Here is a 17,150-nt window from a genome sequence, read left to right as displayed (position 1 = left end):
CTTTGGCAGAGGGAGGGAATTGAGACCCGATGTTTCCTGTCCTAGAAATCTGACCTTTCCCCGGAAGCTTGTTCTTCTGTGTGCCATCTTAGCGCATTTCACCACTCCAGCCTCGAGTTTCTAACATCTTGTAGTTGTGTTCTGTCTCTTCTCTCTCTGTTCTTCCCTGTTTTTCCCCTCTCACAGGCTGTGCGAAGTTTAACTGTGCATCTGAGCAGGTGACATTCAAACCTGGTGGCAGGAGGACCCGATTTCTGAGTACGCCCTGCTTGGCTCTTTGTGTGTAACACCTTTACTCCTTCCTCGTCCTTGTTTTTCTGCTGCTTGGATCTGATGTTTCATGCCGTCCATTTTCATTTGTCTCTTTGTATATCATCTACTCAGTGGCTTGGCTGATCTATTACCCTCAGAAGTTTGGGTCTCTATGTTAATTATGGTAAAAGATACAGAGATAATAATATGTTTCTGTAAACTTCAAAAGAACTTTCTGGTAGAAGTGCTTCTTCATAGATCCATGACAGACAGTGGAAAAGATGATAATGCTGTAGAGACTGCTGGGTCATTTGGAATAAATCCAGACTGACGTCCATAGTCACGTTCACCTCTTGCTCTGGCGAGAAGTGACAGAGAGCATCTTGACCACTGATGTACTTAGATCCTGGCAGCAGGGGAGAATTACACCCTATTTTTTTTTCTTTTTCAGAGTAGGTTGAAATCTTTTTTTCTTCTCAATTAAGCCTAACCATCTCTCCGTTGAAATGATGCTAGAATCTCTTCATTGGATCCTTTCAGCCCCCTACCTCCACCCTCTAACTCCATAAAATCGGTAGTTCAAAAAGGGTTTCCATATAGTTATTCCGATTAAGCATTATTCTTCTAAGGACCAAAGCCCAGCACCTGCCAGTGAAAATGATCTTTTTAACACGATTGCTAGAATTTCCCAGCTCTTTTCTTAAAAGCACCTTCTTAAAAAGGTGCAATAGCAAATCACCCAACTTTCTCAGCCTGTCTTCCCCAAAAGTAAAATGAAGATGATGCCTGTCTCCTAGGGCTGTTGTACAAATCAAACAAGATCAGGTGCACAAACACGGGCAGCACTTGGGAAGCACATGTCATTTCCTTCTAATCAGCCAGTGTCTACCCGGCACATAGTAGGTAGTCAATAAATGGACACCGAGATAAACATTTAAAAAACAAAAACAAGGCTCAAGTAGAAAACCTTTGTTGGAGTTTGGTTAAAGATCTTTCCTGTTGAGGCCTCAAACTTCTGATGTGGTTATTCAAGTGCTTTTTAAATGCATGTGCAAAGGTCATCACTGTTTCTGAGTATGGTCCAGAGGTCCCTGGGCCTCATGTATCACCAGTCCAGGACTATTGAACAAAAGAGGTGGAAGGTGTTACCCAATTTGGTAGTTTTCCAAAGCATGTATGGTTTTGGGTACTCAGATTGATAACTTTTCTGGTTAGACCAGGCTGGACCAAGCGTGTTAGCACCTGGACACTTAAATAAGCATTTAATTTCTGTGTCCAGCTGGCAAGATAAAAAGACATTAATAGTAGGAGACAAGTGTTGTAAAGTAGGATGTAACGTGTCAGGCCTATATTACACAGCCTGAGATGTCTCAAAGGGAGAAAGAGAACCAAGGCTTTTTTGTGAAGCATAATGTGAGAGATACACTCCAGATTAATTAATTAAATTCTTACACACTTTTAAAGGTAGGTGGTGGCACATTTGTAACATCAAGTGAGAGTGGTTAGTAATATTAAATCTTATCACTTCCTTTTGGGTCTAAAAAGAGAGGCCCTACATCTGTTGAGGGCACTTGAGTACACATCATAGAAGCCGTATAAGCCTTGGTGAACAAACTGCAGGAGGCAGATTTAAAGCGAACGTGGAAGGGAAAACAGGTACTTAACAGACGGGTCTTTCTAGTTCTGGATGCGTTATTCTGTGTTCTCAAAGTAGATTATGGTTTGGAAGCACGGCTTGGCTTAATGCTTTATTTATGTTCAAAAGTTGCTTGTTTTCCACATACTTTTAAAGACTTCTGGAGGGGAAGGGGTTAGTGTTTCTGTCTAGGATTTGGAAATACATTAGCCAGTTTAAATTGACTCAAAACTGTAACAGTGGTACTGGCAGTCTACTGGGGTAGAATTGCTAATGCATTTAATCGAGTGCTTTTTAACAACCCAGCAGGAGAAACAGAAAGTGGGACAGGGTCAGTGGAAAGACTGCTTGGGTATTTGAAATTCAAGCAGTAAGACCTGAGAGCCTGGAGTTCGTCCCCCATCCCAGAACCTCAGTGCAGAGCATTACTCTGAGACACAAATAATGGGTGTGGAAGCTCTGCTGTCAGCCAGGTGCCTCCTCCATCAGACACCCACGTTAAGGCTGACTAAGATGCATCCCATAGAACTTCCCCTATGGCAGGGGCTCCTGGGTCCCACCAATCTGTCTTTCTTTCTGCTTTCTCTTGCTGGGACTTTCGTGTGCTGTTTGGAGATTCTAAGTATTTTACACTGATGTTTCTTTATCTTTAACACGTTGCTCTCTCTTTATGCTTCAGGGAAGATGGTGAAAAAAGTCTGTCCTTGCAACCAGCTCTGTAGTAATTATCTTTTCTTTCTCTTACTTTTGGTCCTTGATTGCAAAGCCTGTTATCCATGAGTTCTTGGAACCCTGAAGCTTCACAACGCCCTCATTCCCAATTTCCATCTATCTAGTTCTGCACCCTTTTCTAAGATTTTTTAACATGCTTAATTGCTGACCACTGGCAGATTAAGAAATCACCTCATAGTCTGCTCTCATGTGATGACCCCCTGTGAGCCTGGCTTTGTGACAAGTATGAATCGATAATGCTCATGATATATAGAGAGATCAGGGATGCCTGGCTTTTTTGGGAAAGAGAGTCCTTTAGTCAGTGGATACGTGCCAGCCGCTGTTCTGCCCACTGGGAAATCGGCACTGATCCAAACATAGAAAAGTCCATATCCACACTTCATAGCGGGAGACATCTGCTAGATTGCTGAAGAGAGAAGCACCACTTTATAGAGTTGGCTTCTTAGACTGGTGGCTTCTCATTAAAGTGCAGACAGTTCAGCTACCCAGCCAGCTACCTAGAGGGTCAGTCAGAAAACTCTGTATATTTTTGGACACTAGGCAATGGGCGGTGACTCGTATAAGTTATTGATACTAGGATCTGGTGGTGTGTGGTGCGGGAAATGTATTATGGCAGGAGAAAATTTAAAAATGGATTTTGGGTGGTAAAACATATACTACTTCTTAGAGCTTTGCAGCAGAACCGAGAAAGGTTGCAAGGTTACTCAGTATGCTCTCTGGAAGGCAAGCAGCACTCCAAGAAGTATCTGCATTACAAGTAGTGTTCTTAAGCCATTTACTACCGAGATGCACTATCCATTCTCCTCGCTTCCATAGTCAAGTCAGCTTTTGCCAGGCAGTAATTTCTGGTCAGAGAGGCATGTGTTTATTTCCTTTAATGGGAAAGCCTGTTTTCAGAAGCTAGAATAAGAAGGTTAACTGTATGGTTACGGTGGTGTATGAACCCCACTTGAGAATCCAGTAGTGTGTGAGACAGATTAAAATGAAATTTGGTTGTAAAGGAGCCTCACGGCATCAGAGGCGACTAGAGAGGTGTGACCCCCAGCATGAGCTCTCTGTGAATAAGCAGTGTTCACCTCTATTGAGCTGCTTGTATTGGGCTTTTGACAGCTCTGCTCACTTGTGATTGTTTCTGGTTCTCATTTTGGTTGTCTCACTCATCATCAAGCTCACCAAGCAATTATTATTCAAACAGGAAAGCAGTCCTCATGCATGTGATACGCTTGCTTTCTGGATTTCATCACTGTCACGACTGCCACCCTTATTGCTTGCGCTTCCCACTCTGTGCTTTCCCACCGCTGTCTCTCTTGCTTTTCAAGGCAGGCTGTGTCCTTTTCCACTTGGGTTTCCTGTACCGTAGGGAACTTGCTCTTCCCCTTACGCTGTCTGTGCGGTAGCTGTCCCCTTGTGGCTCCAGTGGGCACTAAGAAGAGAGCTAATACACACACTGCCGTAGACCCATGTCTTGCCTTGGTGGTAAGAAGCATGTGACCGTCCTCACTCTGCAGCTTCACCTCTAATACAGACACGCTTGTGTGTGCCATTCCCAGAGCAGTGGGGTGTGAACTTGAGACCAGCGGCGGATTATCAAGGGCTTTTAAATGGCAGAGTTGCTTCGGGCATGCCGCTGTGCTCTGGTGCTGCTTGGACCTGGAAAGCAGGAATATGTATGCATTTTTTTAGCCCCCAGCATTACTTGAATATCTGAAGGCCTAGTGGCCCACAACTTACCTTAGTAGCTTTTATTTATTCTGCAGCAAATGTGAGATCTGGTAAGAAAGTGGGGGGTGAGGGAAGAAAAACAAGATCATGACTTTTCTTTCCCTCTTCCCTAAAACTTGCCTCTTCGAATAATCTTCAGTGTGCCCTCCAGCAGAGCCGAAATCAGGCAGGACACAGATCCCTTCTTCCTTTCTCATCAAACCATAGAAATAGAATTCCTTCATCATAACCTCAAAGCTTCCTCCTTCCCTTTGCACTCCTACCTCAGCTGAATGTTCCTGTTGCTTCCACGTGCGTGTGAGTGCTTGCTCTTCTGGGAAGGGGGGGAGAGGTGAGAATTCATGAACCAATGGAAACTGAGGTCATCTTCAGGAAAACCATGTCTTCCTGGAGTTAAATGGTTCAGGCACACCACAGAGAACCTTCCTCAGGAGTAATCTTGGTTCTTAATTCATACGCAATTTGGAGAGGTCGAAGCCTTCATTCCTCCCGAGTTTATGTTTACGAATTTGTGTGTATGGGTCCAGGTGAAAAAGGTTTTTGAACAGAGCATGCTATCTCTCCTATCGCCTCTTTCTGTTAAAGAATGGCTGAAGACTGTGGCACAGTATCCACATGGGATAAAGATGGGAACCCCATCTTTTCCTGGGCCAAGCAATCTACCTTTGCATTCCTTTAACTCCTGCTTTTAACCCTGCCTCAGGGTTCAAGAAATCCTCCTCTTTCGCCCTGCATTCTGCAGCATTCTGGAGCCACATTGACTTCAGCGCGCCTCCCTCATCAACGTGATGCTGGGAGTAGGGTACTGAAAGTCTAAGATACCGTGTGAACGGGCTGTGAAAGCGGTCCCTGCGCTTCTTGCCTACCGTCTTCCGGAGTTACTTAGCCTCATCCACAACTCCGGAAGAGAACCTGTTTTTCTTACCCTGTTATGTTATGCCAGAACGGTGGCTAAACAAACCCTTGGACCCTTCCCCTCTCGCATGCCTTCCCAGCTTCTCCTCTCCTCATTCAGTTGCTTGCCATTCATCATCCTGTGAAGTTTTCCCTCTTCCTGAAGTTCTGGCCCAAGCTTCTTTTAATGGTTGTGCTCTGTTGCTTCCTCGAATTCTAGGGACCAGCAGCACAAACACCGTCGGGGGAACAGTGAACAGCCAGGCCGCCCAAGCTCAGCCTCCTGCCATGACGTCCAGCAGGAAGGGCACGTTCACAGATGACCTGCACAAGCTGGTAGACAATTGGGCCCGAGATGCCATGAATCTCTCAGGCAGAAGAGGAAGCAAAGGACACATGAATTATGAGGCAGGTCTCCCTTTGTGCCATTTTCCTAATCTAGCAGAGTGTCACTTAGCACACGTCTGAAGCGGAGGCGAGCCCAACGACCGGCTAGTGCTCAGTGTGTCCTGCTGTAGCCTTCTGCAGTGGCCCCTGCACTTTACCACTTCGAGAAAAAACAGAAGTCACCCAGCTACCGTTTTGGCTTTGAATCCCTAGCTCCCTGATTGTCAACTCGGTTTTTTCTCCCCTTTTCTCTTAATGCCCTGAATTGCACACACATATATACACCTGCACGTGACTCTGCCCTCCTCCAAGCACGGTAGTTATTCGATCCTTATTTGGCAAGTAGAAAGAGCCAATAATTATGAAAGGTTTGGTTTTGGTTTTACTATATCCTATAAGGTTCGCACAGCCCCGTTCTAGAATTAGATTTCAGTACCACCCATTTCACCTCTGGGTTATACCCACACCAAACTTAACATGTAGTTGTTTTATTTTCAGGGCCCTGGAATGGCAAGGAAGTTCTCTGCACCTGGTCAGCTGTGCATCTCCATGACCTCAAATCTGGGTGGTTCTGCCCCCATCTCTGCAGCATCAGCTACCTCTCTAGGTCACTTCACCAAGTCTATGTGCCCCCCACAGCAGTACGGTTTTCCACCTCCCCCCTTTGGCACTCAGTGGAGTGGGACAGGTGGCCCGGCACCGCAGCCACTTGGCCAGTTCCAGCCTGTGGGAACTGCCTCCTTACAGAATTTCAACATCAGCAATTTGCAGAAATCCATCAGCAACCCCCCAGGTTCCAACCTGCGGACCACTTAGACCTAGAGACATTAACTGAGTAGATTTGGGGGCAGGAGATGGAATGCTGAAGGGTAGGTGGGGGGGGGGGAATGGGAAAGTAGCCTATATACTAACTACTAGTGCTGCATCTAACTGGTTATTTCTTGCCAGAAAGGAATGTTTTTAACACCGCTTAGAGCCCTCAGAATTGAGAATCTCCCTCCCCCTTCACCATTTATTGGAGTGGAGCAAGAAGGAAAGAGCAGCTTTCTTGTGATGGGGCGGCTTCAAACTATGCTTTCCTGTTTCTCTACACCCAGTAGTGAGGGCTACAAAAGAGAATCATTTATCAGAAAGCTACGAGAGCTCAGCAGAAAACCAAACCCCATCTGTATTTTCAAATGGGTGGAGCTCTTAATTTTGGTACCCACCCCAAATCCCTTATTCCCTCAAGAATCTAAACCACAAGACAAAACAAAACCAAACAAAAAACTTTGGGGCTCTCTCCTACTCTGTTCCCCCCCCCCTTTTTTTCCTTCATTTCTTTTGTTTCTTTTTGTTTTAGAACCCAGTGAAAAACACCAGGGGACTGAGGTTTCAACCCTTTCTTATGATAGGTCATTAGTGCTTTAAGCAAATGATATTAGCAGCTTTGACTGCAGCATTAGCAATTAGGAAAAAAAATTAAGTCCCCTGCGGACATGTAACTTTGCCATCAGTTTTGATGTGGAAACACTGTGATATATAAATGTTGTTGGACAACAGTAGTTTTAAGAGTGAAATATGAAAGGTTTAAAAAGTTGAAAAAAAAAGCAAGCTCTGTCCTTTACTTATTGAGACACTTTAGCTTTTTCCTTTGTATTTCCATTGTAGTAGATGAATAAATGTGAATGTAAGATTGTATAAATTACTGTACTTGAATACTTCTGTTCTCCCAGTATTGCTTGCTGGATATTTTAGTGCCTTGGACTTCTACTGCTTCTGCCATTAGCACCAACTTCTCATCAGACCCCAGATCAGCAGAGGGCATATGGAAGGATATTAGGTCCATGTGACCCCAGCAGACGATTATGCCAAAGGGAAACTGAAAGAGTATTTTTTTTTTTTTAAGTCATTCAGTTTTGTCTAGAGCAGGTGTAAGACGAGCAGGCTGAGAAGTTAAGTTGACATCAGTGGTTGAAAGCAGAAAGTTCTGTTTCAAGAACAGTAAGGAGGGGTGTGGTAACAAAATTGAGCAATTTAAAAGATTAAGGGTAGTGTGTGATAAATGAAAGAAAAAGAAAGACTAAGAACGGGAGAACAGACTTGGCAGGAAGCTATGTGCCGCCTGGCCCACGGGCTGCCGTAAGCCTTACTTACTCAAGCCAGGCTGGAACAGACAAGACCTAGTGGCAATGGCTGAATATAAAGGGAAGGGGGTGGGGGCTAGTTTTTAAGTTGGGAAACGTTGATAGTGAAAAGTCACAGATGGAGAAAGATGCTCTAAGAAAAACTTTGGATTGCTTTCCTCTTGTTGCAAATGTATCATGCATTTCTCAGCTTGGGGTACTGTATTTGTGGAAAGTGGACCCACATCTGAATTAAGCATTGTAAGAAAGAGTGCTTACTCCTACTCATTTCCTGTGTGATGTCCAAGTGGTTGCAGGATCATAAATCTGTTGTGCCACCTCTCCTTCTAGAATTGCAACTGATACTCTCACATTCTCATATAAACAAATACTCCCCTTAAGTAATAACTGCAACCAATCAGTATTACGTAGTGCTGTGCCTAGTTGTAATGGGTAGTTCTGTTATTTTCAGAGCTTTCAGGAAATACTCTCCTAATTGGCTATGTTTGGGATCTCTGTTATCTCCCAAGATGGAGAAAGAAGCTAGGACTCCTAATTTTTTGGGTGCTTCTTCTCTCGACTCTTGAGTTGGGAAATGGACGCATTCCCGATCTCTTATCCACCTCAGCCGCACATCCCGGGAATCACCACAACAGGGGAGCCTGGTTGGCTGTCCTATCCTGTTGTTCCTTCACGGGCCCTGTTTTCTTTAGTAAGGTAGCTTGGGTCCCAAAGATACAGATGAAAGCTGAAGGTTTAGGAAAGTAGAAATGAATAGGACAGGGGTTACAAGCCCTGCTTCAAAGTTGTTTACTTATTTATTCTCTGCTTAAGATTCTTGGGGACATGGTAAGAGTAAGGATAGAACAAAGAAGGTGCCAAGTCAGTGAGAAACGGACCACCTAAGATGAATGAAACAATACTTTCTACCAGAGGAACGAGGGAACCAAATGCAGCACGTTATTTTTTGTTATTTTGGTTTAATTTTGAGATCTCTTCACTTACACACAAAAAGTAAGAACTGGTTTTATTTACTGTTGATTTTTTTTTTTCCCTCCTGTGGATGAAGTGACTGAAGCCTAGAGGAATGAACTAGTGCTACTGAACTGTTTAAATTATTTTCGTGTTAATAGTACACTTTGAGTATCTTTTTCCACATTACAAAAATCTTCCTGAATTATAAATGTTTTCCTTACATTATTTAACAATGTACACTTTAAAAAAAACAAATAAACTGAATTCAAACCTTGGGGGTTTCTCAGCAGCCGTTAATTGTACATTTTGCACTAACTCTGGGTGTTGCGCTCCTTGTAAGATTGCGCTTCGTGCTTCAGTTTGTTACCTTTGTAGACTTATTTAATGAAACCATTCAAATAAACCAAACTTGCTTTTGTTGAGCTGTGGGGTTTCATTTCCAGCAAATTCCCTTTTCATGATCTCATTAGCTCAGTTTTGAGTTGTGTACAATTTACAACTGGATTCCTGACTCCGGGAACTTTTTTAAAGCAGCAGTTCTGAACTAAACTAAGATTATGCTTCAAAAAAGGGAGAGATGTCTTTCTGAAAAAAAAAAAAAAGGTAAGGATGTCAAAACCAAAAGATGAACATATGACCAAATCCATGTAATGAGCGGTAAGGTAAAGGGGAAGTCAGGGTAAGCGGCAGCCTCTTCGTCTTCCATAGGAAGAGAAATGGCTGGCTGCCTTCCTGTACTGGGAGTTCCTTGCCTTTGGTTCGTAGCTTCCCACAAATGGATCAGTGATCTAAAAATTAGTGAAAGCCACAGCTTGAAGATTAGATAAAAGGCACAGCCGAAAATGCATCTTAAAAAGTAAACCTGCAAACTCATTTTCCGGGGTGGGGGGATTAGGCAACATTTAAAACGATGACAAAAAGCCATTTATGTTAAGATGGGTTCTATCTCACATCTGAAATGGAGAAATACAAACACCCACTTACATTTTTTGTTACAAAGGAAAATTTATTTTGCTTTTTTAAAATACCTTTTCTTTGGTCTTAGATCATTTCCTTGATTAGGAAAAAAACTGCAGGACGGTGGCACCATAAACCTATGAATGAGAGATTATCATCGATGAAGATCGCAGCCTGGATTGATGCAAAGTAGTTAAACAGCACTATAGCTTTCGTTCTCAGAAGGATACACACTGCGGTGTTGACATTAAACAGCGAGCCCCAAAGTGAAAGGCGGCAGACAATTACAATAATTTCACGTAGGCGGTTGTAAAAGTTGGTGCTTAGTAGTGCGGCGTATTTTGTTTGAAGGCAGGTAGCCACTGGCGATTCCTAAATTTCTATACATACTAACGTAGTAGCTTAGGAACAGTGAGGAATCTGAGGAGCCAAAGAGAAGGTATTTAATCTCAGAGCCTCCCCCCCGCAGCGTGTGACAAGCTTCGTTAAAGCGCTTGTTTTCGGGCTGCTCGGCTGTATCTGCGGAAGGCTCCAGAAGTCCGATCCTCTGCTGAGGGTCAGAACAAAGCAAGGTAAATCCTTGGAAATAAAGCTCATTCCCTGGGAATGATGAATAATTTTATGACCAAAAAGTAGTTTTCTAAGTCCCTTTGTGACAAAGTCCAAGGATGTGACCTGAGCCTCCATTAGGATGGATCGAATTTCCTTTTCTTCAAGTCCTGGTTCTTCCCGTAGATCTCACAATTTCCTATGGGAGAAAAAATAAATGTGGCTGCTGTGATTTTTCAAATAAGGAATAAACGGACAGCTAATAATTTCTGAACTGTGTTAGTTAACAACCCTAACTTAAACTAAAAAGCCAAAGAATGAAAATTGTTAGGAGGGCAGACCCGTCTGTTAACACCAGATCACGCTGCAATAACCAAACACGATGGGCCTACTTTAATAAGGAAAAGCTCTGAAGTCAGTTCGTGGTTAAACTTCCCACTGCTATCAAGGGTCACCAGGGGTCACACCTCTCTAGTCAGGCCCACAAAGGAAAAGTTGTGGCTCATAAACCAGCTGTCATTTCTTAGACTGCTGTTCCTCTGGCACGATACTACCCAACTTCTTAAAATGCAATGTCATTCTTCCTTTAAAATGCATAAATTTAAACCCAAGTTCTTTCGATTTTTGTTCCTAAACACTTCGCTACCTGTTACATCTTGGTTGATGTGAGTCTGGAGGTGTGAGAGGCCAGACTTTGCTTGTGGATTCTGGTGGCAGAGGTTCTGCGGGGTCCTCTCCCAGGTCACCATCTGGTTCTTCAGGACTGGTGTAGCAGAGGTCTGGAGCGGTTCTGGTTTAGGTAAGGGCTTGACATCACTGTCGCCTGCATCTGGACCCATATCCCACATTCCAAGACTGTCTGCAAGGACCATCGAGATCATGGGAAAACCCAGCATCAACGAGTGTTCTCACATAAAGCACTGGGGAACACTGGTCATAAGAAATTCCATGTCATAAAAAAATTAAATTAAATTAAATTAAAAGAAAGAAATTCCATGTCATGCGTGGACTAGGGCAGCTCCCAAACTTCTCTTTCCCCCTAAAAGTACAGTGGAGCTTCCCTTAGGACAAGAGGAGCTGAGTGTGCTACTAGAACCGCCATCAGTCCATTATGGGTCCTCTTTATCCCCAAAATTTCATGGGGCTATATAACAGATAAAAAGGGATTTTTATGCTTTAACAATGGCTTAGTGACTACCAGAAGCGCATTCCACAGGAACTTACTGATCAAAGCTCCAGTCACACGTGTAGCTCTCACTGACCTGTAAGGAAGTCTTTCTCCGTGAGCGTTTCCGAAGCAGCGACCGGGGTGCTGTGCTTCAGAGGAGGTGCTGGCAGTGCTGCTGGAGTGAGAGAGTGAGAGAGAGAGAGAGAGAGAGAGAGAGAGGTGGGGGGAGGGAGGGAGGACGGACAAAATCACAGAATCACTTCACTGTTGGAGGGAGAGCCTCAGAAGCACAGAGGCTCCCAGCACAGCCAGCAGGAGATTCGAGAGTCCTGACCACCCCCCCCCCCCCGCCCTCCCTACCGATCTGCAAGACGACAGACTGTGTTCCTTTTTTTTTTTCTCACCAAATGGGGAGGGGGGTTCATTTCTCCTTAAGCAGCAAAAATAGAGGGGTTATTACAAGCTATCTGGTCCATTTTTTACTTTTTAAAGCTATAACCTTTGTTCAAAAAAACCGTAAGCAGAAATTCAAAATGTAAAACCAATACAAAGCTCGGTTCTGGCTGGGGTCCGGGGGAGGGGGCAGTCCTGGAGGCCGCCCCCCGCAGCGCTCGCCCACGAGCTTCTGCAGTGGTTCGGCAGCTGGAGATCACAGTTCAGGTTTCTCCCCCCGCATGAGCTGAAGCCCGTCAGTGCCGAGGGGAATGGGAATGGGCTCAACACGAAGGTCCTCCGAATCTTAGGGAGAAGCTGGGCAAAAATCCAGCTGGTCTGGGATAAGCCCCTTCTTTGTTTTTACTCTCTGGGAGTGACTCTCAGAAATCTGCACTGCTACCACGAGGTCGGGACCCCAGTAAACCGGAGCTCACGGCGGAAGCCTTGCCCAAAGCCCCCATTATCTTCAAACAACTCTGCCGTCTTTCTCACACCGCTCAGAAAGGCTTCTAGCAGAGACGGCCAACGTACCTGAAAGGTACGTCTCTACCCTGAAATTCCGAGTTCTAGACTACCTCAAGGGCCTCTTCCTTCCCTCAAAAAAGAGGAGGGTCTTTAAAAATGGGGACATGCATGGCAGGATTTCATGACCCTGAGTGCTCAGACTCCTCTGTCCTGCGTGGAACCTGAGGGAAGGCCTACTGAGTTCTGGTTGGGCCGGAACTGTGCACACTGGCGGAACATCGGGTGAGCCCCCAGGGCCTCTGCTCCCGTCCCTCCCACACACCCTGGGTCTTCTTCTCAACCGCCGGAGCGGACGGTTGAACTTGCTGCTGCTTCTCCATCTGCTCCCGGAACTGGCGCTGCAACTGTTTCTGCCGCAGCTTGCGCTGGTACGTGGCGTCGGCGTCGCGGTCCCCGGCAGCGGCCAGACTGCTGCAGCACAAGAGAACGAGGTGGCGGTGAGCGCCGAGCTAGCGCGGCCGACAGCACGCTGTTCCTGGCGGAGTGCACACACCGGCTTGCGGGCTCAGGGGGGAAAGGGCCACGCGAGCAGGAGAGGACAGGCGGGGAAGCGCGGCCGCACCCGGAGCTGCTGTCCTTCTCCTCCTGCGCCACAGCGTGTGCATCATCTGAGCGGCTCGGTCTGCAAGGGGAGGTCACCGCCTGTGGTCTGGGGGGTCCCAGAGCCACGTTCTGCCGGCAGCTGCTGTATCTTGCTTGTTCCACAGATGGTTCAAAATCTTGTCTCTTTGCTTTAGTCAAATCCACTTCAAGAGGCAACTAAGAAGGGAAGACAGGGGGTAAATAACTTCTTCTAACTGTCCTTCCCCTTCCTTGTCCCTGCTTTAACGATCTCAATTCCTGGAAAATGGTATTTGACAGTCCTCTAGGTCCCCAGAAGCCAAGACAAAGGATCCACCCTTCACCTAGTATTTTTAATTACAGGAGGAGAAGTAAAACAATTTCAGGTTCTACTTACACCATTCTATATTAATCAAGTTTTGATAAAAAGGAATCTTACTTTATGATTCAGGGCAAATGGTCTGTAAACCCTAATTTGAATCCCTCATCGTCAGCTGGATGGTCTGATGCTGTCTACTTTTCCTCTTTTTCATGGAAATGATCACATGTACTTTGTGGAGGCCTACCCTTTCTCTGCCCTTTCTCGCAGGACTTCCCCCTAAATACCACGCTCATCACTGAAGAAACCTCCGGTTGCTGTGGCCCAAGTAAGTGTCCTTCCAAAGACAGGATGAGAAAAACCTGCGAAGTGCGGACGTAGGCTGCTAGCCAGGGCTGCTGGCAATCTCCCAATTTGAGGTCACTCCTGCATCTCACCAAATGTGAGAACTAACGGTACTTCATGGCATTTGGCACAATGTTTTACTTCCAGGCCCTAAGCACTACAGAAACCCAGGGTTTTCACTTGGGAAAACTTCTCTCTCGATTCACATGGATAGAATAATTGAACGGGAGAAACTGAGAGGACTACATTTTGATAAAGATAACCTGAAAATGAAAATTGTATTATGAAATATCCTATCTACAATGGAAAGTAAATGAGTAGGTTAAAAATAAATGAGCTTGGGGCGCCTGGCTGGCTCAGTCGGTAGGCCATACGATTCTTGATCTCAGGGTTGTGAGTTTGAGCCCCCATGCTGGGGAAAGAGATTACTTAAAAAATAATAATATTTTTTATTTAAAAAATAAAATAAATGAGCTTCTGCTACAAGGATGAACACGGAGGACATGATGCTAAGTGAAATTAGGCCAGTCACAAAAGGGCAAATATGTATGGTTCTGTTTATATGCGGTAGGTACTTAGAGTTAAAAAAGCAAGACAGAAAGTAGAGCGGCGGTTGCCAGGGGCTGCGGGGAAGAGGAAACAGGGAACTACCATTCTAGTTTCAATTTTATAAGGAAAGAGTTACACAGATGGATGGTGCTGATGGCCATACAACTTAACGAAGGTATTTAATACCACTATCTGTACACCTAAAATGGTTAAGATGGTAAATCTGGAGGGGTGGTTTGGGGTTATTTTTTTGGTTTTTTGTTAAAGATTTTATTTATTTGACAGAGAGAGCGAGTGAGTGAGCATAAGCAGGGGGAGTGGCAGGCAGAGGGAGAGGAAGAAGCAGGCTCCCTGCTGAGTGGGGAGCCCGATGCAAGACTCGATCCCAGGACCCTGAGGTCATGACCTGAGCCGAAGGCAGACGCTTAACTGACAGAGCCGCCCAGGCGCCCCAAGAAGGTAAATTTTGTTATGTATATTTTACTGCAAGGAGAAAAAAAATGGGGAAAAGTGAGCTGTGAGAAAAAGCTTAAAAGACTCACAAGGCTAAGTGCCGGCAAGGACATGGAACAGCTGGAACTGTACACAGCTGTGCAGGACTGTGAGTTTGCGTAACCACACTGGAAACCTGGAAGAATCTGCCGCGCTGAAACCTGCCTGTCCTCTGACCTGACCAGTAACTCCCAAGATAAGTGGGTGAGTATGTGCACCGAGAGACGCGTATAAGAGTGCTCAGAGCAGCCTGATTCAAACCAACCAAGAACTACCCAAAACTCCAATGTCTATAAAAGTCAGAATGGAAAAACGAGTTGTGCTATGCTCATGCGATAGGAAAGTGTACAATGAAAATGCCACATGCAACATGAATGAATCTCGCCAACATGTCAAATGAAAGCCAGACACAAAACAGTCCGTATGTTTGGTTCCCAAAAGAACAAGAAGTCCAAACTAATCTCTGTTGCTAAAAGTGGTTTCCCTTAGTAGTGATGAGAAGGGGAGGCCTTGGCAGTGACTTCAAGGGACACTGTAGAGACTTCTGGGACACTGCTAATGTCTTCTTTTGACTTAGATGCTGGTTAAGTGGATGTGTTCACCACACTGAACATTTATACTGTGTGTACTTTCTACGTGTTTATATGCACATTTTAATACTTCAATGAATTTTTATAAAGTACAATTTCATTTATATAAAGTTCAAAAACAAGAAAAAGAATTGACAAGGCTGGGGTACCTGGCTGGCTCAGTCATTAGAGCATCCAACTCTTGATCTCGGGGTTGCAAGTTCAAGCCCCATACTGGGTGTAGAGATTACTTTTTTAAAAAAAGAAAGAAAAAATCTATGAGGCTGAAAGTCAGAATAGAGAGGTCAGGACAATAGTTACTTTTCAAAAGAGAAGTCAAGGTCGTTAATGGGGGGGGGCAAATGGTGCCCTGGGGTGCTGGTAAGGTCTTAGTTTCTTATCTGGGAGATAAGTAACTCTGTTCACTTCTAAAAATTCATCAGGCTGTGCCAGTATGAATTACGCAGTTTTCTATGTATATGTTGAACTTCCTTTTAAAAAGATCTTTATAAAAAATAAGAGTAAAAAAAGAAAAGGAGAAGGGTGTTATCAGAATGGTAGACTCGGAAGCTCCAGGCACCCACTCCTCCTAGAGACACTGAGTTAACGATATACAGACTAGAATACCGTTGTGAGAACTCCAGTGACCAGCTGAGAAGCTACACGACTCAGGCCAGCATAACACCAAGACAAGATTCCAGCAAAAGACGCAGGAAAATTCATGCCATTTTGCATGCCCACTCACACCCCTGCCCCTGCCCTCACCCAGCATAGAACAGTACAACCAGGAGGAAACTTCCCATCCTGGGCTCTTCCCCTGGGATGGAAACAAAAGAGTAGACTGTGCCTCCGATGTTGTGGCTTGTCTGGGGCTGCCCAAGGCATTGGTTTCTGTTTCACCTGACTCAGCACGCAGATGGGACCAGGAGAGTTTGAAAGTCACTGAAAACAGAGATGAGCATGAGAACACATTGGAACTATGCAGTCCGATGCCAGGAGGAGGAGGAGATCATAAAAGGTTTGAGAAGTCCTAGGACCTGTAGCTGGGCTGACTGGTGAAGGTCTTCCCCTGCACAAAACCAGTACATACAGACTGGGACAGGTGGTTGTTTTCTCAAATGCCACATCTCAACAAAAGATCACAAGGCATAGAAAGAAACAGGGAAATGGGGCCCAAACAAAGGAACAAAAGGAAACTCCAAAAACTGACCCCCCCCCAAAAAAATGTAATCTATGTGCTACCTAACAATGAATTTAAAATAATGATCATAAAGAAGCTTGATCAGCTAAGAGAGAACACACACAACTAATGAAATCAGAAAAATGATGCGTGAATGAAATACGAAGAATATCAACAAAGAGAAAACTATAAAAAAGCAGCTAACAAGTTCTGGAACTGAAAAATATAATAGCAGCTGAAAAATTCACTAGAGTGGTTTTACAGTAGACTCGAACTGAGAGAAGAAAGAATCAGCAACATGAAGACAGGTCATTTGAAATCATCTCATCAGAGAAGCAAAAAGAAGAAAGAATGAAGAAACATGGCAGAGCCTAAGGGGCCTGTAGGACACTCATCACACTATATATTAAGAGTCTCAGAAGAAGAGAAAGAGAAAGGGGCAGAGAGATTATCTGAGGAATTAATGGCTTAAAACTTCCAAAATCTGAGGAAAGAGAAGACATACAAATTCAAGAAACTCAAAAAACTACATCTAGGATAAACGCAAAAGGCTCACACCAAGGCACATTATAATCAAACTGCCAGAAGTCAAAGACAATACAGGAATAACAAACTACCAGAAAGAGAAATTAAGAAAACAAACCCATTAATAATTGTAAAAAAAAAAAAAAAAAAGAATAAAATACTTAGCAATAAATGAACCAAGAAAAGTGAAACTGTGCAGTGAAAACTGTAAGACATTGATGAAAGAAACTGAAGAATAAATGGAAACACATTCCATGCTGTGGACTGGAAGAA

General features: G+C 44.5%; 2 protein-coding genes across 21 annotated transcripts in view; one reads left to right on the top strand and one right to left on the bottom strand.

The window, feature by feature from the left end:
• The window catches only part of WNK1 (WNK lysine deficient protein kinase 1), a 151,751-nt gene extending 142,626 nt beyond the window's left edge, over window positions 1-9,125 (top strand). For 7 of the 14 annotated variants that reach the window (XM_087855520.1, XM_087855523.1, XM_087855519.1 and 4 more), the window contains 4 exons: window positions 187-279; window positions 2,568-2,609; window positions 5,457-5,644; window positions 6,122-9,125. In XM_087855520.1, coding sequence (XP_087711646.1) covers window positions 187-279; window positions 2,568-2,609; window positions 5,457-5,644; window positions 6,122-6,439 — 641 coding nt within the window. In that variant the 3' untranslated portion in view covers window positions 6,440-9,125. The remainder of the gene's footprint in view (window positions 1-186; window positions 280-2,567; window positions 2,610-5,456; window positions 5,645-6,121) is intronic. The other 7 variants (XM_045774635.2, XM_045774583.2, XM_045774643.2 and 4 more) reach the window with 3 other exon arrangements.
• Window positions 6,918-17,150, bottom strand: part of RAD52 (RAD52 DNA repair protein) — a 39,113-nt gene continuing 28,880 nt past the window's right edge. For 5 of the 7 annotated variants that reach the window (XM_045774722.2, XM_045774688.2, XM_045774697.2 and 2 more), the window contains 5 exons: window positions 12,900-13,096; window positions 12,600-12,748; window positions 11,472-11,552; window positions 10,856-11,068; window positions 6,918-10,408 (listed from right to left, as the gene is read on the bottom strand). In XM_045774722.2, the coding sequence (XP_045630678.2) occupies window positions 10,347-10,408; window positions 10,856-11,068; window positions 11,472-11,552; window positions 12,600-12,748; window positions 12,900-13,096 (702 nt within the window). In that variant the 3' untranslated portion in view covers window positions 6,918-10,346. The remainder of the gene's footprint in view (window positions 10,409-10,855; window positions 11,069-11,471; window positions 11,553-12,599; window positions 12,749-12,899; window positions 13,097-17,150) is intronic. The other 2 variants (XM_045774712.2, XM_045774703.2) reach the window with 2 other exon arrangements.

The sequence above is a fragment of the Ursus americanus genome, chromosome 25, assembly GCF_024610735.1.
Source record: "Ursus americanus isolate L20-20 chromosome 25, mUrsAme1.1.p, whole genome shotgun sequence".
Classification (NCBI taxonomy): Eukaryota; Metazoa; Chordata; class Mammalia; order Carnivora; family Ursidae; genus Ursus; species Ursus americanus.
This window is presented reverse-complemented; position numbering and strand designations above follow the sequence as displayed.